This window comes from Heptranchias perlo, chromosome 36 (assembly GCF_035084215.1).
Source record: "Heptranchias perlo isolate sHepPer1 chromosome 36, sHepPer1.hap1, whole genome shotgun sequence".
NCBI classification, from domain to species: Eukaryota; Metazoa; Chordata; class Chondrichthyes; order Hexanchiformes; family Hexanchidae; genus Heptranchias; species Heptranchias perlo.
In genome coordinates this window covers 19,247,378-19,271,062 of record NC_090360.1, presented here as the reverse complement: position 1 = coordinate 19,271,062, position 23,685 = coordinate 19,247,378, and the positions used below count along the sequence as shown (strand labels likewise).

At 39.4% G+C, this 23,685-nt stretch overlaps 1 protein-coding gene across 2 annotated transcripts in view; it reads left to right on the top strand.

Moving 5' to 3' along the window:
* Positions 1-23,685, top strand: part of bmpr1aa (bone morphogenetic protein receptor, type IAa) — a 223,209-nt gene that overhangs the window by 189,392 nt on the left and 10,132 nt on the right. For both annotated transcript variants that reach the window (XM_067972692.1, XM_067972693.1), the window contains 4 exons: positions 11,733-11,832; positions 15,431-15,530; positions 16,855-16,993; positions 22,103-22,295. In XM_067972692.1, the coding sequence (XP_067828793.1) occupies positions 11,733-11,832; positions 15,431-15,530; positions 16,855-16,993; positions 22,103-22,295 (532 nt within the window). The remainder of the gene's footprint in view (positions 1-11,732; positions 11,833-15,430; positions 15,531-16,854; positions 16,994-22,102; positions 22,296-23,685) is intronic.

Sequence of the window (23,685 nt, the reverse complement as noted above, 5' to 3'; positions counted from 1 at the left end):
CATAGTATCATAAGGTTTAGAATAGCTATGGAAAAGGACTCTGTACACTCTAAAGTAAAAATACTCAATTGGAGGAGGGCCAATTTCAGTGGGATGGGAACAGATCTGGCCCAGGTAAATTGGAATCATAGATTGGCAGGCAAAACTGTAATTGAACACAGGGCGGCCTTTAAAGAGGAGATGATTCGGGTACAGACAAGGTGCATTCCAACGAGGGAGAAAGGTAGGGCAACTAAAGCCAGAGCTCCCTGGATGACAAAGGAGATAGAAAATAAAGTGAAGCAGAAAATAGCAGCATATGACAGGTGTCAGGTTGATAACACAAGTGAGAGCTAGGCTGAATATAGAAAGTTCAGAGGGGAAGTGAAAAACGAAATAAGAGGGGCAAAGAGAGAGTATGAGAATAGACTAGCAACCAACATAAAAGGGAATCCAAAAGTCTTCTACAGACATGTTAACAGTAAACGGGTAGTAAGAAGAGGGGTGGGGTCGATTAGGGACCATAAAGGAGATCTGCTCATGTGGACATGGCTGAGGTATTAAATGAGTACTTTGCATCTGTCTTTACCAAGGAAGAAGTTGCTGCCAGAGTCTCGGTAAAGGAAGATATAGTTGTGATACTGGATGGGCTAAAAATTGAGAAAGAGGAGGTACTAGAAAGATTAGCTGTACTTAAAATAGATAAGTCACCTGGTCCGGATGGGATGCACCTAGGATGCTGAAGGAAATAAGGGGGGAAATTGCGGAGGTATTGGCTATAATCTTCCAGACATCCTTAGATACGGGGGCAGTGCCAGAGGACTGGAGAATTGCAAATGTTACACCCTTGTTCAAAAAAGGGTGGAAGGATATACCCAGCAACTATAGACCAGTCAGTTTAACATTGGTGGTGGGGAAACTTTTGGAAACGATAATCTGGGACAGAATTAACAGTCACTTGGACGAGTGTGGATTGGTTTAGGAAAGCCAGCAGAGATTTGTTAAAGGCAAATCGTGTTTAATTAACTTGATAGAGTTTTTTGATGAGGTAACAGAGAGGGTGAATGAGGGCAGTGCAGTTGACGTGTATATGGATTTTCAAAAAGCGTTTGAATAAAGTGCCACGTGATAGGCTTGCTATTAAGGTTGCGGCCCATGGAATAAAGGGGGCAGTAGCAACATGGATACAGAATTGGCTAAATGACAGGAAACAGAGAGTAGTGGTGAGCGATTGTTTTTCGGACTGGAGGGAGGTGTGCAGTGGTGGTCCCCAGGGGTCGGTGCTGGGACCACTGCTTTTCTTGATATATATTAATGACTTGGACTTGGGAGTACAGGACACAATTTCAAAATTTGCGGATGACACAAAATTAGGAAGGGTAGTGAACAGTGAGGAGGATAGCGATGGACTTCAAGAGGATGTAGACACTCGTGGCATGGGCGGTCACCTGGCAGATGAAGTTTAACGTGGAAAAATGCAAGGTGATGCATTTCGGTAGGAAAAAAATGGGGAGAGGCAATATAAACTAGAGGGCACAATTCTAAAAGGATTGAAGGAACAGAGGGATCTGGGGGTGTATGTGCATAAATCGTTGAAGGTGGCAGGGCAGGTTGAGAAAGCGGTTAAAAAAGCATATGGGGTCCTGGGCTTTATAAATAGAGGCATAGAGTACAAAAGCAAGAAAGTCATGATGAACCTTTATAAAACACTGGTTCGGCCACAACTGCCGTATTGTGTCCAGTTCTGAGCACCGCACTTTAGGAAAGATGTGAAGCTCCTATTGAGGGTGCAGAAGAGATTTACTCGAATGATTCCAGGGATGAGGGACTTTAGTTACGTGGAAAGATTGGAGAAGCTGGGGTTGTTCTCCTTGCAACAGAAATGGTTGCGCAGAGATTTGATAGAGGTATTCAAGATCATGAAGGGTCTAGACCAAGTAGATAGAGAGAAACTGTTTCCATTGGCGGAAGGGTCAAGAACCAGAAGACATAGATTTACGGTGATTGGCAAAAGAACCAAAGGTGACATGAGGGAAAAAATTTTTACACAGCGAGTGGTTAGGATCTGGAATGCACTGCCCAAGGGAGTGGTGGAGGCAGATTCAATCATGGCCTTCAAAAGGGAACTAGATAAGTACTTGAAAGGAAAAAATGTGCAGGGCTATGGGGATAGGGCGGGGCAGTGGGACTAGCTGGATTGCTCATGCATAGAGCAGGTGCGAACTTGATGGGCCAAATGGCCTCCTTCCATGCTGTAACCTTCTATGATTCTATGATTCAGTATCTCTTAATTGAAAAGCATGCAGATTATCCTCCAACTGATTGTCTCCACATCATCCACTGCGCTCTGATCACAAAGTTGGAATAGTCCATTCTTGCCACTTCATCTTCCCTCAAATCTATAAGCAATCTTTTGTATTCTGGCACACTAGAATAAGAAATTTAGCAACTCATTAACACCGGACGGTGTTTATGATCTCCAATTCCTAGCTAGTCCTCGTTGCCAGTACTAAAGCTTTACTCCTATAATTTCAAGGTACAGAATGCCGGCAGGACAAGCCTGAGACCCCATGCAGCAAGCTGCTTAAATATGATTCTCTCGGAAACACACTCCCATAATTGGATATTTGCTTTTTCTGAATTGCACCTCCAACTCTATGGTTCATCGAATCATACCTATGGAGTATACTTTGTCCTGGATACAGTCGTCTGGACCTAAACAGTTGGAACCCCATTTAAATTGCCCAGTGGAGGTCCTCTGAAAAAGAGAAACTGTATAAGCCCATTGTTTTAAAATGTGTCCTCATCTTCTGTCCCTTTGAGTTCCTCACCCACTCATTCTCCCCCTCCCAAAATAAAAGCTCGATCCTGTATAGAAGTACAGAATGTATCTCCCTGTGGATTGCACTGTGAATTAACTATTCTAATAGCAGATGGAAACAAAAGTTAAAATTTCCTACAAAGTGCACATGCTATGTATTGTATTAGGGAAGGACAGGCCTGTTGAACAGCTCAGTTGATCTACCTATATTCTGCTCCCAGGTATTGTACAGGTGGCCTTCCTTAATTATACTTGGATATACTCTGGTTCATTTTTTTTTAAGTTTTTAGTTTTGGTTTGCTAAGTAGGAAGAAATCTTTGACTACTGTTAATCCAAAGCATTGTTCAGAAAGCTATCTATCAGGTGAGTTCCATAACTCTGAACTGTAATGGTTGAGAGACATCTATATTATCTTCCTTTATGGCAAAGACATATGCAGTAAATCTGTTTTAGAAGAAGGTTTGTTCTAGGTGCTAGTAAAATTACACAAGATCAAAGCATTAATAGGTTTGAATGAACTGTGATTACCTGCTCGTCAAATGGTTCTTTGCCTGGATACTCCATTATGTTTTTGAACTATACAAAGCCCTGGTTAGACCACGTCTGGAGGAGTGTGGATAGTTCTGAGCACCACACCTTAGAAAGGATATATTGACCTTGGAAGGAGTGCAGCGCAGATTTTCACCTGAATGTTACCAGAGCTCCAAGGGTTAGATTATGAGGAGAGATTACATAAACTAGGCATATATTCCTTGGAATATAGAAGGCTATATGGTGATTTGATTGAGGTTTTGAGGATTTTGAAAGGAATTGATAGGGCAGATAGAGAGAAACTTTTCCGCTGGTGAGGAAGTCTAGGACAAGCGGACATAACCTTAAAATCAGAGCCCGGCCATTCAGGAGAGAAGTTAGGAAACACTTCTTCACACAAAGGGTGGTAGAAATTTGGAAAACTCTCTCTCAAAAAACAGTAGATGCTAGCTCAATTTATAATTTTAAATCTGAGATCGATGGATTTTTGCCAGCCAAGGGTATTAAGGGATACGGAGCCAAAGCGGTGGATGGAGTTAGTTTACAGATCAGCCATGATCTCATTGAATGACGGAACAGGCTCGAGGCGCTGAATGGCCTACTCCTATGTTCCTATTATTATTTTCTAATTGCACCATCAGTAACTAGCTGTGTCTTTCTGTTTCAGTTAATTATCTTGTAAATAAACTCGACCATTAGTTTTATCCTGAATATAATAGACTAACAGTGTGGCATTTAGCACTTTTCAGAATAGACAGGATAAGTTAGTAGGCATTTCACATGGTCTCCAGTGCAATATATTGTAGTTGAGGGGTAATTATTAGTCCCATAGCACACTATCCCACTCAGTTCAGAGTAGCCTCAGTCTGCTTATGGAAACTACCATTTTGCTGTGAATTTAAGTTAAAAATGTTGGTAGAAAGCCCATAACTGGAATACAAACCATCACCATATTGAATAGGGGGTACTGATGATTAAACCGTATTCTGAAATTTTCATTATTTAAACTTACCAATGACAGAAAATCAATTTCTGTGACATTCTTTATTTTTTGGAAAATTTCTCTCATTTGGTACTTTCTGTAGGTCAAAATGAGCTTTAAGTACAAGCCTTGCACCGTAAAGCAAGCACCATAATAATATAAATCATTCCACAATTAACTGTAATGCGCTTTATGTACTGTAACGCATATGGAGTTTGTGGTTCCCCTATAAAAGTCTTATATATTGTGATGCATATATGGTATGCAATTTCCCTATGAAACTTAGTATCACTGCAGTTAGTTAGTTGGCGTAATAGGGCTGGAGTTTCAATCAGAGGAGTCTGTCATGTATTTGTAATTTAATTGTTTTCACTGAATTAAAGTATGTTTCAAAAACAGCAACATAGAGATTTAGCAGATGATGTCATCTGAACCTTTCTGTTATTGTTTTGTAGCCAACTCCAACCTGTGTCTTTCTACGCGATGCTTGCTCTGCTATTTACTATAATGCATGCAAGAGGATTATAGCCCAGTAAAAGAAGTTCTTAAATTTTTGTCTCAGCTGATGCTATTCGAGCACTGGCTTTAGCATCCTCATCTTGAAAAATAATATTGGGTACTTTTTTTCAACAAGATACCATATGATGCACAATCCGAAAGAAGATTTTGTCCATGTACAACTACAATTAACAAAAATGCCCAATGACAAATACCTCTCAAAGTGAGGCTATGCATGCAACTGTCATAAATGAAACAATTTTTAAAATAAATGTTGTAATGGTAACTACTTAAAAGGATCTCTGGTTATATTGTCTATCCTTCTAAAATAAGTGAATAAAAACATGCATTTTGCTATCACATTTTTTGCAGTTCACTTTTCTGCAACATCTGCACTAATCAGCCACACATTAAAGAATTTTCTTACTGTTGAGCATTATATTGCATGCACTCAGTGCACATGACTTCAAACCACAAGTGTTTTATGAATATCATTCAAGCCTTATTCAGGTTATACACCAGTAACATCTGTTTTCCATTTAATTCTATACATTATACTGTAATATAATATGTATGCTGCTGTATAAAGTAGTACACTGAGTACCACACTGCTGTATACTGTAGTATACTGAACAGCAAACTGCTGTATATTGCAGTATGCTTAGTACTGATACTTCATTGCAGTATTGAGGGAGTGCTCTATTGTTGGAGGTGCTGTCTTTCAGATGAGAAATTAGATTAAGGCCCCACCTGCCTGGTCAGGTGGAAGAACCCATAGCACTATTTGAAAAAGAGATGGGGAGTTATGCAAGTGTCCTGGCTGAGCCACCACCAAAAAAGTTTAACTGATCATTTATCTCATTTGCTGTTTGTAGGATCGTGCTGTGCACAAATTAACTCTCTACAAAACAACAGTAACTACATTTCAAAATAATTCATTGCTATAATGTAAATCCCAAGTTCTTTCTTTACCACACTGCTGTAGTCTCTTTCCTCACCCAGTGCAATTACAACAGCACCATTCTAGGTCTCTAGGTTTCACAGCACCTACAAGTATGATCTCTCCCCTTGCTCTGATTCAACTGAGAATCCCAAGTTTTCACTCTCATGTCTGTGCTAAGCTCACACTTCAAGATCCTCATGGTTAATGTATTGGTGGATTTGCTTTTTATTTGATAGACCAGGAGTGTCCAAAACTTTTGTCTTTGTGGGCCGCTTGGATGCCCACCATGAAGCCTCGCAGGGCACATATTAAGTCCAAATGAATGTACCAGTTAATTTGCATATATCTCAAATTGCCATTATATCAGATCTAGGTGTTCAGATATAGGATTTCTCAACCAATGATAGAAAGGACGGAGAAAAACATCACCAAACCTCAGGCCTGTGAAATTCTAACGGGAGAAACGAGTGGAGTGAGGAATATAAGTGCAAATAAAATTGAGTTGCTCGGGCTTCATGGACCAGACAGCCAGAGCTTGTGAGCTGCATGTGACTCTGGGCAGTCGTTTGGATACCCCCAAGGATAGACTTCTCGGTCTTCATCAAAAGTACTTTGGTCACATTAAGTAACTATGACATTTATCCTCTAATGTTGGACTTGTTTAAACACTCCAGCAAAAAACTGTAGTTTTAATCCCAACACTCAAATAGAAATTTTTGATGACCTTTTAGTGGCTTAAGTAAAGACGGCTTGCCTAACTCAAGCGACTCAGCAAGATGTAGAGCAATTTTCAATATTGAGACACCACAGGTTTCTACCAGCCCGCTACTTGCCCTCCCACATGATTCTGTCCATTATCACTACATCAATTAGTTGAGATTCTTCAGTTTCTTGGAATCAGGTTTGCAGTGACAGGGATTTTTCCATCATAGGCGCTATCGATTTACCAGGTGCTGGACAGGTTGTTCATCATTGGGATGAGAAAAAGCCACCCAGTTCACTATCATCCATATCCTGTTTCAGGATCCAACCTAACCATTTCCTAGTTTGTTTTTTCAATCCATCCACTACATACTGAATTAGGAATTGCTCCAGTTCCCCTCTGAACATCAACTGAGTCAGTATTTACTGTTGACCATCTGTATCCTAAATCAATAACTATAAACGTGAAGAAATTACTCCTTATGTTAAGTTATACCCAGTTCTCCCTCAAGGCACAAGTATTTACGATTAAAGTATGGGCATAGTTCAAGAACAGTTTCTCACACTCCCCATGACTCTACGTGCTGTTTCTTCAGCCTGCCCCTCTTACTGGTAAACTTTAACCCGACCATTGATATTTCCCTCAAGGTACTAGAGTCTGATACCTATCCACAGCTCAGTGGACCCTGCCTGGAACAAGTTACAGATAAAATTTTATATTTTTTGACCTAACTTCCTCATCAAGGGAAGAGACCTGATTACGAGGGAATCCAACACTTTTTCACCTTTGTGACTCATTTTAAACATCAAGCGTTGACAGTTTCAAAACTCAGTACTGTGTGCTTAATAGGATGCAATCAGTCCTAAGTACCAAGCTGATGAGAAATTGTTTCTCACTGTTCATTGAAAAACCTTGTAATTTCTCATTCGCCTGGTACTTAGAACTGATTGTATCCTATTGGGATTTAGATCAAGAGGACTCCACCTGTATAAATAGATATTGTGCAAGTTGGGCAAAGGTTTAAGCCTCAAAGTCTGTGTCCTTCAGAAAAATAGGAGTTACATTGGCAAGTAATGCTCACTTTCTGCTGTGCAATTTCTTTTAATTAATTTTTTAAAAGCACCACTTTGAATGGCCTGTGCGCTCAGCACAGCTGAAAATCCCCACCCTTCCAGCAATGAATACCAATGAAAACAATAACTAAAAGTAATTTATATTTTATTAAAATCATCATGTATTGTTACATCATTCTAAAATATGGAGTTATTTTAAATAAATACATTCATATAACTAATGAATTTTTCTCAATTCACTTTTCTTCATTACCTGCACAACATTACATTGGAACCCAGGCAATGGTAAGCAATTATTTTCTGTTCATATTGGACCCACAATTTTTTGTGTTTTTTAAAAGTAGGATACTGAGTGGCACAGCAGCTTTGACACTTTCACCTCTGGGAGCCAGAATGGTGGGATGAAAGTCTCCTCTGTCTGCAGGCTGTAAGAGTCCTATGTGAAATAGTTTTGGGCAGTACCAGTCCAAGTGGATATGGGCCCATGGCACTAAACTGCCTTGAATTTGACATTCAATCGCAGGGAGGCCACAGGAGGCAGCTTTATTCTCTATCTGACTACCTGAAAGCACCTGGATTCATACAAAATGCAAAGTATTTCATTCAACTATAACAAATATCCCTCATTTAATGAGCACATAATTCACAAAAATAAAGTCTGGGAGCATTTGTAAGGGTACATCCCAGGCATCTTGTATTCTCTTTACAATGCTCATGTCCCACATTTTATATTGTGGTCATTTGTTTAAAGAATGTACATGTCATGAACATATGATGTCAGCACAGTGCCACTGCATGGGATAGATCTCCCGACATTACAGCTGTGTAGTCATTTCTTCGGAGTTTCCGCTGATCTGTTGAAGGTATGGTGGGAGTTCGGGAGAACCCTGTGGAAATTCTACCCCCTTATCTCTACTGTACGTCAGGCGGTGAGACAAACTTACTGGCAATGGTGAAGCTGTTAAAGACAGCACATTAGTTTGTTTAGCAATGTGGTGTATACATACTGCATATGGTATGGAACAGTAAATATGCAGCTTTATGAGGTGGCATTTACCCTATAAGATGACTTTTAAAAATAGTGAGATATTCAGCTATTCATTCATTTGCAGAGCTAGGATGCAGGAAAGTTCAATTCAAATATCCTGCTTTGATCACTTATAATTTAAAATGATATAACAAAGCTACAAAACTTTTGTATGTGCATCTGTCCTGCAGGATGTTGTATTTTAATCACATTTATATTGACCATCAAACAAACATTCTTTTGTTGTTGATGGAAAATTCTAGGGTTCATTTTTAGAACCTAGCAGTGTGCCCTGTATAATACATTGAAAAAGCAGTATATTGCCCAATCCAGAGGTTCTTATTCCCATGTTGACTCTCAGTAGAGATACAACCAACATCTTCCTTAGGTACATATGATGCCTTTGCTTGATGAAATGATATTGTTGCCCTCTTGCCTCTTCCCCACGAGTCCCCCGTCGTTCCACACCCCCCCCCCCCCCCAACCAAAGTCTCCTTTGACATCAGCACTAAATTCATATATTCTCATATTTTAAAGAATATATGGCTTGTTTATGGACCATTTTTAATGACTTGTTTTTGCTGGAGATGTATTCAAACATTTATTTTAAAAGAATATTTTTAAAAGTTTAATTGATGTGATAATTTAAAGAAGCATAACTTTATTGTACATACTTTAGTTCAGCAGTGGGTGCAAGCTGCTGTCTAAAACATCATTTTCAATAACACTTATCTTTTTTAAGTTATTTACATAACATGAATTGATTCTCACAACCCTTTTAAATGTGAATAGCAAAAAAGAAAATTAAAATAATTTCAGAAACAAGCACTACTCTCAATCAACTTTTTAATCCCCTTCACTGCCCCAGTTTTTGTTTAGTTATGAGTTAGGAGTTGACTCTATAATGACCAGCAAGGACACCACCTATGCCTTGCTCAGAAGTGGCCAACAGATTGAGGAGGATTTATACGATTCAATTTTTATGTTGGGGGAGGGGTATATTCCCTTGAATTGCCATGTTATTTCAGCTGGATGATCATTGTGCTTAGCCTAGTAACCCAAGAATTTTTCTACTCTTAGTACTAGATTTATGGACATTTTTATGTCCCTACCTTCTAGATATGGTCACCTTGCTGAGGGAGGAACATTTTGCTGTATCTAACTTGAGTACTTTCTGTTACATTTCAAAAGAAGGGTTATATGTGGGCTCTTTGTCCAGTCGGCTGTTGTACCTTTTGACATTCTCTCAGTATTGTTATGAACAGAGAAATATACTCAGTCTGGTTTTACTGAGCTGCAGTTTCCAAATATGGAGGCTAAGAAACTGGATTTCTTTTGAAGAAGATAATACACTGCCAGAATGTTTTGGAATAAAGATAAACACCGAGCTTACTTGATCAAAAGATCAGAAGCTCCATCTACAATGCCCCAATAGTGCATCTAAACACCAGGCTCAGAAGAATATCCTTGGCTGTTCTAATACAATATTTTCATGTCCCACATCGGTCATGTCTGTGGCCTCTGAGATTGTCAAATTAGTGTCAATTTGTGAGAAGTTTTGAGCTGTAGATCCATATCTGCTAGAAACTGGATATAGATTGTCATAATCCAATTTATGTAAGACATTTGCACACAGCAAGAGTGAGAGAAGAGCTCAATTCACTCATTTTGGACTGAATCCAAACTGGGGTTCAAGTAATTGAAGGACATTGTACTAGATCCATACACCAAACATTTCCATGGAGGTTCATTGATAAGCTTGAAAAATATCCATACATGATTCTTGGTGTTATCCGCTCTACATTAACATGATTGTTCACAAATGCCTTTCCATGGCTGCTGCACATTACTGGCAAGATAAGATCTTAATCTGCTCTTGCCTTGGTCAATGATTCCTCAAGGCTAGCCTTCCAAACTTGGGGTTCTTTTTAAAGTATTTAGAGTGTATTTTGGGAAGGTCCATGTGACAGCAAGATTGTTTTCCTCAAATTGTCTATATAGCACTCACATCTTCTCAGCATATTGGGACTTGTGGCTGGCTCTTCCATTCTGCTTGGCATTCAGTCAAAAATAAATTCCCAGGAATCCTGCAATCACCTTTTCTCCACATTCTACAAAAGATTTCTGTTTTGTCCTTTGTGCCAACTTGGAAAATCTCAAAACTTGTAATGAATTAAATTCTTCTGATACATTGACTTTTTTGTTTATGTAATGTCATCAGTAATTGATCATAGTCCAGCTTTTGATCATCTTCCCTCACCTCCGCACCGAGAAACTGTTATAAAGGAATGAATGAGGAATGTATAAAGGTGACATCATTCAAAAGAATGGGAACACATTGTAAGAAATCACCTCAGTCAGGCCTTCTGTTATTGGGTTTAAATAAACTCAGTTGTACTCAAGCCAGAATGAGGCCCTGATTTAAGTTGATATCTGAAGGAGGAACTGTATATACCCTAGAGGAAGGATTAGGAGAATTTTGAAGTGTTAAACCATTTTGATCTTTCTAAGAAGCACTGATGTGATGGTGTAGTGGTTAAATTACTGGACTAGTAATCCAGAGGTCGAGCCAAATAATCCAGAGAATTTGAGTTCAAATCCCAACATTGTTTCAGAATTTGAATTCTGTTTTAAAAATCTGGAAATAAAAAGCTGGCACCAATAAAAGTGACCTTTCACTGAAGCTGTCAGATTGTCATAAAATCCCAACTGGTTCACTAATATCCTTTTAGGGAAAGAAACGCCATCCCTATATGTGTCCCCAGTCCCACACCAACATGGTTGATTCTTAACTTTCTTCTCAAATGGCCTGGCAAGCTACCCAGCTGTACAAGGGCAACTAGGGATTGGCAATAAATGCCAGCCTTGCCAGTGACGCCCACGTTCCGAGAATGAATTTTTAAAAGTACTGCAATAAATCTGAAGGAGGAAGAGAAAGTTTTTTTTTACTTATAATGCTGTATTCTTGAAAGAGTATGTAATAGGAATTAATGTAAGTGGTATGCTATTCCACGGTTAGATCTGACACAACTGCAGCTGTCAAATATTAATTCAAATCTGAGTTTTAAGTATGAAATGTAAACTAACCTCAATTACTTTCCAAGATATTTGTTATTTGGAACCTGGGTTTGGAAACATTTAAATCATTGATCTGGTCCTTTATTCCCCCTGCAGGATTCAACAAAAGTGAGAAAACGGAGAACTATTGAGTGCTGCAAGACCGACTTCTGTAACAAGGATTTGCACCCAACGCTTACTCCAATTTCTAATTCAGGTAAGCTGTCTGAACATCTGAACTTTTGTGTCTCATTAAAAATCCTTAGTTGATGTTCTTAACTTTTTCTTTGTTAATCTGTCCTGCTTATCAAAGCTGAGGCACCCACAATAATCATATAGTATTCTATTTGGGAGAATGTACAAGATTTCAAATCTAACTTGGAAAATATTATTGATAATTTGCATTTGAAACCTTTGCTTCTGATGCCTTATGTTAATTTTATGGTTCAGGGTTGTTGGCAGTTTCAATTTTCTCACCTGTTAATCAGCTTGAAACGTTGGTATGTCTGCACTAGTATAATTTATTGCATTTGTTTTTAAAGTAGGGTGATGCATATGATTTATATTGGCTTTGTCATAGTCTGCACTTAGCCAAAATATTATGACACATGAATTGTATTGGCTTTGCTGTTTTTGTTTTTCTGGGTTAGTCTGAACTATCGCAAAGTGTGAGGTCTGTGCTGTCGTTGCAGCAATTTTCTGAAGCACTGTGACATGGGCTTTGCAGTAGTGTGATAGGTAGCACATGGCAAGTGCTTATTTGAAGGGTGGTACGGTCTGCAGTCAGTGCAGCATACTTCTTTGTCTTCAATAGCTTGAAATGACATTGCTAATAAATTTTGCACAGCATAGCACATAACACTAACTCCATGGCATTGCACATGGAGAGTCGAGACCAAATGTAGTCTTCAGGTGAAGCAAAGTTAGAAATGGGGATAATTGTACCAGGGTGTGCAGATTTAATTCAGCCCCTCCTTTAAAGTCATACTCTCTACCCTTATTATGTAATAATTTGATTTTATATCATCATTAATAGTTAAATAGCAAAACTTGCTGCAATTTGTGAAGTAGGGAGGTAAAGGTGGTTGGAGCATAGCAGTTTCTCTGCGTTACAGGCTGAAGAGCTGGCAGATGCAAAACTGAGGCGTTATAACTCCACCCCTGGCAGAATGGTGTAATTAAGGCAATAGAGGTTTATATAAATAGTTTCCATTATAAATGTAGACCTAGGAATTTATAATGCATAAAGATGACATGCAAGACTTTTAATATATTGCAGATTTTCCGTTTTTGGCAAAAGCAACTGCATGCCACAATGCCAGTATGAGTGCTATTCTGTAGTGCATGCTGAGACAAATAAAAACTATATTTATTTCCTCCAAACTATATATATTTCCTCCAAATAGTGCCCATCATAGTGACCATCATGCTAGTCATTAATTTTACTAATGAAAGCTTTTATTGTGATTTGTGAACATCATATTCCTTAATTAATCGGATTTATTTCTGTCTGCACTTCTAACCAGTGATGTAAGTGTCAGTGGCAATGATTATAAAATCATAGAATGGTTACAGCACAAAAGGAGTCCGTGCCGGCTCTTTGCAAGAGCAATCCAGCTAGTCCCACTCCCCCGCCCTTTCCTCAGGTTTTTTCCCTGCAAGTACTTATCCAATTCCTTTTTGAAAGCCACAATTGAATCTGCCTGCACCACCCGTTCAGGCAGTGCATTCCAGATCATAAACACTCGCTGCGTAAAAAAGTTTTTCCTCATGTCGCCTTTGGTGCTTTTGCCAATCACCTTACATCTGTGCCCTCTGGTTCTCGACCCATTTGTTAATGGGAACAGTTTCTCTCTCTCTCTACTCTGTCTAGACCCCTCATGACTTTGAACACCTCTATCAAATCTCCTCTCAACTTCTCTGCTCTAAGGAGAACAACCCCAGTTTCTCCAGTCTATCCACGTAACTGAAGTCCCTCATCCCTGGAACCATTCTAGTGAATCTTTTCTGCAACCTCTCCAAGGCCTTCAAATCCTTCCGAAAGTGCAGTGCCCAGAATTGGACACAAAACTCCAGTTGTGGCCGAACCAGTGTTTTATAAAGGTTCATCATAACCTCCTTGCTTTTGTTCTCTATGCCTCTATTTATAAAGCCCAGGATCCATTTACTTTTTTAACTGCTTTCTCAACCTGCCCTGCCACCTTCAAATGCCCCCGGGTCTCTCTGTTCCTGTACCCCCTTTAGAATTGTACCCTTTAGTTTATATTGCCTCTCTTCATTCCCTACCAAAATGTATCCCTTCGTACTTCCATGCGTTAAATTTCATCTACCATGTGTCCACCCGTTCCACCAGCCTGTCTACGCCCTCTTGAAGTCTATCACTATCCTCCTCACTGTTCACTACACTTCCAAGTTTTGTGTCATCTGCAAATTTTGAAATTGTGCCCTGTACACCCAAGTCCAAGTCATTAATATATATCAAGAAAAGCAGTGGTCCTAGTACCGACCCCTGGGGAACACCACTGTACACCTTGCTCCAGTCCGAAAAGCAACCATTCACCACTACTCTGTTTCCTGTCACTTAGCCAATTTCATATCTATGCTGCCACTGCCCCTTTTATTCCACAAACTTCAATTTTGCTGACAAGCCTATTATGTGGCACTTTATTAAACACCTTTTGGAAGTCCATATACACCACATCAACTGCATTGCCCCCATCAAACCTCTCTGTTACCTCATCAAAAACTCAATTGGGTTAGCTAAACACTATTTGCCTTTAACAAATCCGTGCTGGCTTTCCTTAATTAATTCACACTTGTCCAAGTGACTGTTAATTTTGACACGGATTATTGTTTCTAAAAGATTCCCCACCACCATGGTTAAACTGACTGGCCTATAGTTGCTGGATCTATCCTTACCCCCTTTTTTGAACAAAGGTTGTAACATTTGCAATTCTCCAGTCCTCTATCTAAGGATGATTGGAAGATTATGGCCAGTACCTCCACAATTTCCACCCTTACTTCCCTCAGCAATCTAAGAGGTATCCCATCTGGACCTGGTGATTTATCTATTTTAAATACAGCCAGCCTTTCTTGTACCTCCTCTTTATCAATTTTTAGCCCATCCAGTATCTGAACTACCTCCACTTTTACTCTGACTATGGCAGCATCTTCTTCCTTGGTAAAGACAGATGCAAAGCGCTCATTTAGTATCTCGGCCATGCCCTCTGCCTCCATGAATAGCTCTCCATTTTGGTCCCTAATCGGCCCCACCCCTCCTCTTACTACCCGTTTACTATTTATATGCCTATAGAAGACTTTTGGGTTCCCTTTTATGTAATTGCCAGTCTATTCTCATACTCTCTCTTTGCCCCTCTTATTTCCTTTTTCACTTTCCCTCTGAGCTTTCTATATTCAGCCTGGTACTCACTTGTACTATCAACCCGACATCTGTCATATGCCCCCTTTTTCTGCTTCATCTTACTTTCTGATCTCTTTTGTCATCCAGGGAGCTCTGGCTTTGGTTGCCCTACTGTTACCCCTTGTGGGAATGTACCTAGACTATACCCGAACCATCTCCTCTATTAGTTTTCTGATCATAAGACATTGTAAACTTCTTTGGCTGAATACCCTCATCACTATTAGAAGGTGTCTTGCAATTAGTGTCAAATTAACTTGGGTAAATCTTTTGCATTTTATGATGCGATGTGCATTTTGGCAGTACTGCTGTGATTGACATCAGTGCATTGGTAATGTGCCTAATGGCACTTGATACATTATTCTTTGATATTTTTTAACATGACCTTTCCTTGCAGATGGACTATTTGAGGGTGATGTCCACCGCTTAGGCCTGTTAATCTCACTGATCGTCTGCATCTTTGTGCTGATTATAATCACAACTGCTTTCTACTTCAGGTAAGAGCTGTGTTTTAAAGGAAAAGTAGTGTCACATGTGTTCCACTTGTTTCAGCTATTGCCAATTTCTTAATGCAACATCTAAAATGTAGAAATTTAATACAAAGTCTATAGTTTTAGTTGTTATTCCTAGGGTTTTAGCCTTTAATGTAGAAAGATTTTCAATGGTCTAGGCAGTTTTGTTACCTTTAAGAACAAAACTATAGATAAAGCCACTAATAAACAGAGGTTAGCAAATTAGGCAGTGTGGTGCAATTCCTTTTGTTCCGTGGCGGGGCAGGACACCAAGGAAAGACCAGAGTTGCTTGTGTGGTGGTCATTTCTTAAGTCAGTAAGTGCAGAGTTCTTCCTAATGCCATCCATGGGGCAACTGCCTGGAGCATTACTGTCTTCACTTGCAGCTGAGGGTGGTAAGTGCTCCAAGCTGGCCTGAAGATGAGAGTCCCACTACCAGCTTGTACAATACTTACTTCTGTTTGTACCTAGAGGTTGAAGGAATGAAGAGGAATGTTACAATACCAGTATGGTCTTCCACATTCGTTGGAAGAAATTAAGACTGTCTGTACAAATCTCCATTTTTGTGTGCTTCAGTGCTCTTCTGGTTAATTGCAGTCTCAATGGTGCCCGTTCTGGCAAAGAACTAAAAATGGGGCCCTGAATGAGGCCTTTGGTACAGCAGCGTAGTGGATAGTCTTACAATCACAAACTTTCTAAAGAGACAGTGTCACCCAGTGGTGATTAGCATATTGTATTTGTATGAGCTTTCAAGCAGTCAGGGAGACCATGCCTATAGAAGTAATCTAGCATTTTGCACAATTATCAGTCTTGGCTCAATGGTAGCACTCTCACAGCTAAGTCAGAAAGTCATGGGTTCAAGCCCTACTGCAGAGACTTGAGCACATAATGTAGGCTGACACTTCAGTGCAGTTCTGAGGGAATGCTGTGCTGCCACAGGAGCCCTCTTTTGGATGAGACATTAAACCAAGGCTTCGTCTGCTCCCTTCCTTTCTTATTTATTTGCATTTTAAAGCCTCCTATTTCCTGCCTGTCCCAGGAGGATATGAGATCTGTGCAGCTTAAGATGTGGTAATTTGACTCTCTTGTGATTATATGTACTTTAATCTGGTTTAAAATATCTTGTTTCCTTTTTGGCGTTGCAATACAATGGGGAATGATGTTTATTTGTAAGCAGCTATTCCACTGTTTTTCTGAAAGATGAACTTTATTCTGTTGCCTTTGCAGAGTTTTTTTCCCCCTTTCTTGGCTTGTGGTATACTAAAAGTGAATGAATAGCAAAAGATGATGAATACCAACTATTTTTCAGGTACAAGGGGCAGGCAGACAGACGTCGCTATAACCGGGACCTTGAACAGGACGTGGCCTTCATTCCGCCGGGAGAGTCACTGAAGGACCTGATTGACCAGTCACAGAGCTCAGGTAGTGGATCTGGGCTCCCTCTTTTGGTAAGAGCACAAATTACACAATTTCAGATTTTAATGCCCTTGGTCTGTCACAAGCTGAGTTGGTTCTCCAGGTAATTTGTAGCTTATCCAAATGACAATTTATTGTCTTGGCAATCCTGCAATCCTTGGACCCTACCACGCACAAAATAGCAAAGACTCAGATCCAGATTAGTTGGACTGGCAGATGTTTAAGGTTTTTGTCTTGTCCTGTTTAAAAATTAGTTTTTCCATCTGTAACTCCTACCATTCCCAGACAAAAAGGTTTGTTTCTAGGCCTCTAACAATCCTGCCATTTGAAGTTACATGAGGTTGGCCTCAGCTGCCTCACCCTTTTTTACCTGTCCATTCCCTAGCTGGAGAAGCACCTGCTCTTCATTATTTCCACTTACCCCGATCCCCCGCCATGTCTCCTCACCTTTAGCTGTGATCGGGAACCTCTCTGAAGGGGTAGTGTGATCCTGTGGCCTGCTATCCCAGGACATAGGGGATTGTAACTGACCTTGCCTGGAAGGCATTTTTTCCAGAGATAAACTAGCTGTGAGATATATCCCCAATTTTCACAAAAAATATCTGAAGGAAGAGAGAACAAAACTCCCAACACATGAGCAAGTTTATTTATTTCTATTCTATTGTGAAGTTGTATGTAGTTACCAAAAAAAGGTTCTAACTACAGAAACCAAGCTTCAGAGATCTTCAATTACAAAAAGTATACCAAGCCTCCCTCTGCTGATGAGAGCACAAAGGATTGTTACTGCATCATTAATGGTTGCATATTGTCCGCCTTATGACATAATTACGGATGAGGAAGGCCATTCTTATTTCATCCAACCAGAAAGACCCGAAAGTTCCCCCCCACCCCCCACTCATTGCAGCATTCTATTGGTTCTTAAATGATTCCAGGGTTTTTGCCTCCACTATATCTCGAAGTTCATTCCATGCATTGATAACTTTGCATGTGAAGAAAAGCTTCATGTCCTAAATTTGCCTGTTACTAATTTGAACCTGTGGACACTTGTCCTACTTTTGCATTTTAATTTAATTTTCCTAATTTATCTTGACGATCTTTTATACCTCTAAGATCACCCTTCTTTTGTCTCCTTTCAAGATTAAAACATTCAAGCCCAAGTTGTTCCAGTTTCCCCCAATAACTCTGACCTCTAGGACTAGGGACCAGCTTTGTGGCACTTCTCTGCACAGTCTCCAATGTTTGCATGTTTCCCTTAGAAAGAATTTGCAATTATATAGCGTGTTTCACATACTCGGGAGAATGTGACAATTGTTTCAATGATCTTAAAGTTTACATCTGATAGTTTTACTTAATCCCATTTAAAACTAATAGATCAATTTGTAAAGAACTAAGTGGGTCACCAACTGCAAAAGAGCAAAGGAAAATGTGAGCTTGGAATGTGTAAGGGAGATGATATCACCAGTATGATGGGCATTATTTGTATTGATAGTCATTGATAAACAATATAATATGCCAGCAGTTAGATTAAAAAGCAAGATTAGACCTTCATATCATTACAGATCTATTAAACAATTGCCCTTATATATTATCACTAGAATTTTAACACAAGGGTAAAGTACTGCTGATTTGGTAAGAACAGTTAATTGAAGGTTACACTGTATTCAAGTACATTGGCCTGCTATCGGAGCACAACAACACACTATTGGAGCAAATCAGCACACTATCGGAGCACAGCGGCATCCTATTGGTGCACTATTAAAGCACATCGGCACGCCGTTGGAGCACATTGGTGCACTATTAAAGCACTTCGATCTGCTGTTAAAGCGCGTTGAAATTCTATTAAAACATTGGCTCAAGTGAAATTTTTCCTGCAGTGCATTGGTGGCAATGTGCTAAATACACCCAGTAACAACATTGTAAAAATATAGAGAACAGCAACTCAACACTGCATTGTCAGAGGTACATGATGAAATATTTTTATATAGTCCTTTGCTTGTGTAACTGCCATAATTAAACTCTTCAGGCTAATCTGCTATTGGCTACTCAGTAAAATGTTTGAACATTTTTGTGTTGCTCTTATAAAGCAAATTATCTGGTGAGCCTTACTTAGAGTAAAATTTGAGAGAGCAGTGAAGTGAGCAGCAAAGGTGATTCTAGGTATCAGAAATTCAAATCTTAAAAAAAGAAGGCGGTTGGGCTTTTTTCTTTTGAAGCAAGGAGGCTTCATAATGACCCATTTGTGAAGTTTTCAAGATAACGAAGGAGCTTGACCAAGATAAATTCACCATAGTGAAAAGTTCAAAGGGGCACAAGTTAAAAATCAAGTAGTTAAAAATCAGGAAGTCACATTTCCCAAAGGATAACAGGCCTGTGGAATAAGATACCAGGGAAGGTCATTGAACTGAGATTATCAATAGATTCAAGAAAAAATTAGAGGCGTTTGTGAAGCAAGATGGAATTAAGGAGTGGTGAGAAGGCTCATAGCTGGGGGTTTAATTATGAAAAGGCATAGCCTTGTTGGGACTACTGGCTTTTTTCCTGTTCCTAAAAATTCTTAAATTCTAACCTATTAAATTAATCTAGGTCATTTATATTTTCTGTTTTAGAGCAAGTATTAATTCGCCCCCTGCATCATCACCCACCTTTCCTTGGCTGAGTGAACAGACTGGAGACCTACTTTTAATTTTCTGCGCACTGTGCTCTTTAGCCAAACTTCAGAAGAGCAGCCCAAGAACAATTGTTAACTTTTGATTTTCCCTCCTTGTGTGGAAGGGCTTGGCCTGGGCATCACGCAGTGACATAGTTGAAATTAGAAACTGAATGTGCAACTATTAGAAATATGAACTCTCATCCTAAAGTTCCATGGAACCACTGTACTCTTTTCAAAAAAAGATGAAGGAATAGATACTCTATTGAAGACTGAGCTGATTTTGATCAATAAGGGACAAGTGGTACAGTGGAAGCCCCAGAAAGAATATTTTAAAGAAAACTCTTTTTTTTCATGTGTATGATATTAGTTTGCTGCTATGTTAAGTCTCCCAGCTATGAACGGCCTTGTAAATCCATCTTTGGTCGGCTATTAAGATATGCAGGTGTTGGCATCCTTTCTACTTCTACATACAGGTTATGGCATTCAAACCCTAGGGTAACTCAGGTTTTCTGAAGATGGTGACTCATGATGGAGAATGGTTTCACAGGTGCCATAAGCCTCTGATATCTAGCCAAAGTGACCATTCTTCATATGTGTAATGTGTGACAGTGACCATTTGTGGACTGGTCAACCATGGGTATCACATTTGAGCTTGTTTCTGTTCTCCGCTAACCTAAACACATATACCCATATACCCATGCACACATGCGCGCGCACGCTTTTGCAGCTGGGGTTACTGGATAGTGATGAGAAGCAGAATACTGCTGCTTTTCCTCTTCCCTAGCCTGGAGGCACATAGGCCAATTATAGCACCACCACCCTGGCTGAGATCAACTATTTCAGTACAGAGATTGAACCTATTGCCTTACTGGTTTGTTTGACTAAATAATACATCGCAATAAGCATATACCCTTTGAACCATTGAAGAGACTGGTGTAGCTAAGTTTAGTGGCAGCTGACCAAAGACAAATCCACCAATACATCATTTGAATGGGTCTTTCTGACAAGAAGGTCCTAACTGACAGGTCTTCAAGAAACTGCACCTTGCACTAGAAAAACAGAGAGCACATCTGGGAGCAGATCCTTAAAATGAACAGAATTTGGAATTGAATTCTATCTGCAGATTATGATTAGAATATTGCTATTGCATTGGAGAAGGACCAACCTGTTCTTTACAGATGCAAGTCTCCACAGGATCCATTTTGTGATGGAATATTAAATATGAAGCTGCATGGTTTGCAGGCACTAAATGTAAAATGGGTCATGTTCTTCCTGGAATGCGGCTGCAATATTTGATCTCTCTCTCTCAGCTGTTTGTATTTTTTGGTGTGGAGTTGCAATCTCAGCTGTCACTGTCATCTTTAGAAATGCAATTATCAAGTGTGCTGTGGAACTAGGATGGCCTGGATCAATCATTTCTCTTATATTCTGGAATGAACAAGAGCTGTAGTTACTTCAGATGAGAAATATTATATAGCATTTCCCTATTATATCAACTAATGCTACAGTAGTGACAGTCCAGAGATGCTATGTAGCCAGTTGTGAACACCAGAACACTGAGCTACTGGTATGGAAACATCTACAAAATAAAGTTTTAAACTTTTTTTTACTGTGCCAGGAATGAGCATAAGACAATATAATCCAAATTTAAATATGTACAAACCAGTTAAGCTTTGCTTATACAGTTTATCATGTTAAATGAAACTCCTCGAATAGATTATAACCTGTCCAAATACCCACTCTATATAATCGGCTAGATGGATGATTGAAGCATTGAAATAAAGAGTTTCACAGCACTCTGAGAGGGTTTCCTTTGTAAATGTAACCCTCATGCACTGCTATGAAATGCAGCATTGTTTTATAGCCTCAATCATGCATCTAGTGTCTGTATATCTGTTTAGGCACTTTTATAGAAATTACTCTAGTATTTTGGTTCTAATTCTACAATCCCCTCCCCCCACCTCCCTTATTTTAAATGTTGAATTATAAATAAGGATCTTGAAAGTCAGTTTTTATTGCCAGTTTAAAAACTCAAAAGATTTTTCAAGTTTTATTTTTAGTATTAAAAAAAAGTGACAATCAGTGAGGAAAAAATTGCACCCCAAAAATCCCAGGTAAATTTGGAGAAAATCAATAAAATTGATTATTTTGAACATCAATAAAACTCAAAACAAGCAAGAGATTTTTAAAAAGGTACAATTTGTGGATACCACTTTTATGGGGGTCCCCATTAAACTCGCACTTAACCCCTAGATTTTTGTATCTTTAGTTCTTTAAAGTTTATGTAAAAGATGATATGTAATTGAGTCTAAGATTGCACATGGATGCGTACAGCACTCCCCTGCGAGCCCAATGCTATTGCTCCTTGCCAGTCCCAATATTTGCAGGGATTGAAAAGCCATTACTTTGAATGTTATTTTGAGCTCTTGTTGTCTTTTGCCAGTGTGTCGTCGTTAATGAACTCCTGTTTTCTTCCTCCCCCTCCCCCTAGGTGCAACGTACAATTGCAAAACAGATTCAGATGGTCCGGCTAGTGGGTAAAGGCCGCTATGGTGAGGTATGGATGGGGAGATGGCGTGGTGAGAAGGTGGCAGTAAAGGTGTTCCCTTCTGCAGAGGAGGCCAGCTGGTTCCGTGAGACTGAGATCTACCAGACAGTGCTAATGAGACACGAAAGTATTCTAGGTGAGCTATTCCAACAATCCAATTTGTATACGTCAAACACTGATTAACATTATTGATTTATGTGCTAGCATTTCTCATTGGCTGTTGTGCTTTCCTGAGAATTGTCATAGGAATTTGCTGCATAGAATGTGAAATAATTGGTTTGTTTTCTTACTACTTCCCCCCGCCCCCACCTCTTGTTTCCCATTATGTTTCTCCCCACCATTTGTATACTTGTTTTTCCTTACTTTGTCTGACTCTTTCCTGCTACACATGAAAGATATCAGCTTTTTAGTAATGAAGGCAAAGATGGCCTGTAGTGCTCGAAAATGAAACTGCTCAACCTGTCAGAGGCGTCTTGGATCCATGATTTTAATAATTGTTTTAAAAGTCATATAGGGCAATGGTGAGGGTTTGTGTCAATCATGCTATGCTCTTCCCTTCAGCAGAACAAGTGCTGCCTCTTTGTACCATGTCTGATTGCAGAGACAAATAGAAGTAAAAAGAAAATAAGTTGGAGGAAGAGGAAACAGTGAAAGTGAAAAGAGACACAACCAAAGCAATGGGGGAGAGAGAGAGGAAAACTGAAGCGAAGGGGAGAGAAAAAGATAGAGGAGCGAAACAGAGGTGAAGCCAAAGAGAAAAAGAGAAGTGGAAAAGGACAAAAAAGGAGCAAAAGTAGAAAGGAAAAAACAGAAGTGAAGAGGGGAGAGAAAATGCAGAAGTGAAGGGGGAAGAGTGGAAAAAATAGCAACATAAAGATAGTTTGGTTATCACAAAATATGTCCGTGACTTTGTAATTTTTACTAAGATATCCATCATGACTAAACCGTGGTTTACCAAAATGTTATCACAAAATTACAGCCCTATGCATTCCGTCAGGCCAAGTGCAATGTTGACTATATCTGTTTGGTCCTAATAAGTTTACTGAGCGATGACTATAATCAGTGTTTTTCTCTGTGTATTACTTTTAACAGATCCATAAAAACTGGCACACAGTGGAAAATACTGGTGCATGTTCCTTATTATTTAGTTGAATTCAAATAATCTGACAAAAGTCCAATAATCTGCTGCCCAGTATTCAGTAGCACAATGTCCAGCAACAGCCAAGTCAGTCAGTCCTTTTTGCCTCAGGAGGCAGGTAGCAAGGAAGAATGAAAAATAATTGCATTTTTGATTGGTGTTAAAATAACTCGCCTCAGAAAACAAGCTACCTAAAATTGTCATGCTGTTTGTGTGTGATTTGATAGTGTGCCGGAATTTGGTGGTCTATGATCGGTCAACTTCAGCATGCACATCAATGCCTCTAACCAGATGTGAAAGCAGGATGGGGCCAACAAATTCTGCTGCCAAGTGCACTGAAAGGATCCAAGGCAATATTAATGTGTTTGAAACATCTGTAATAGTAATG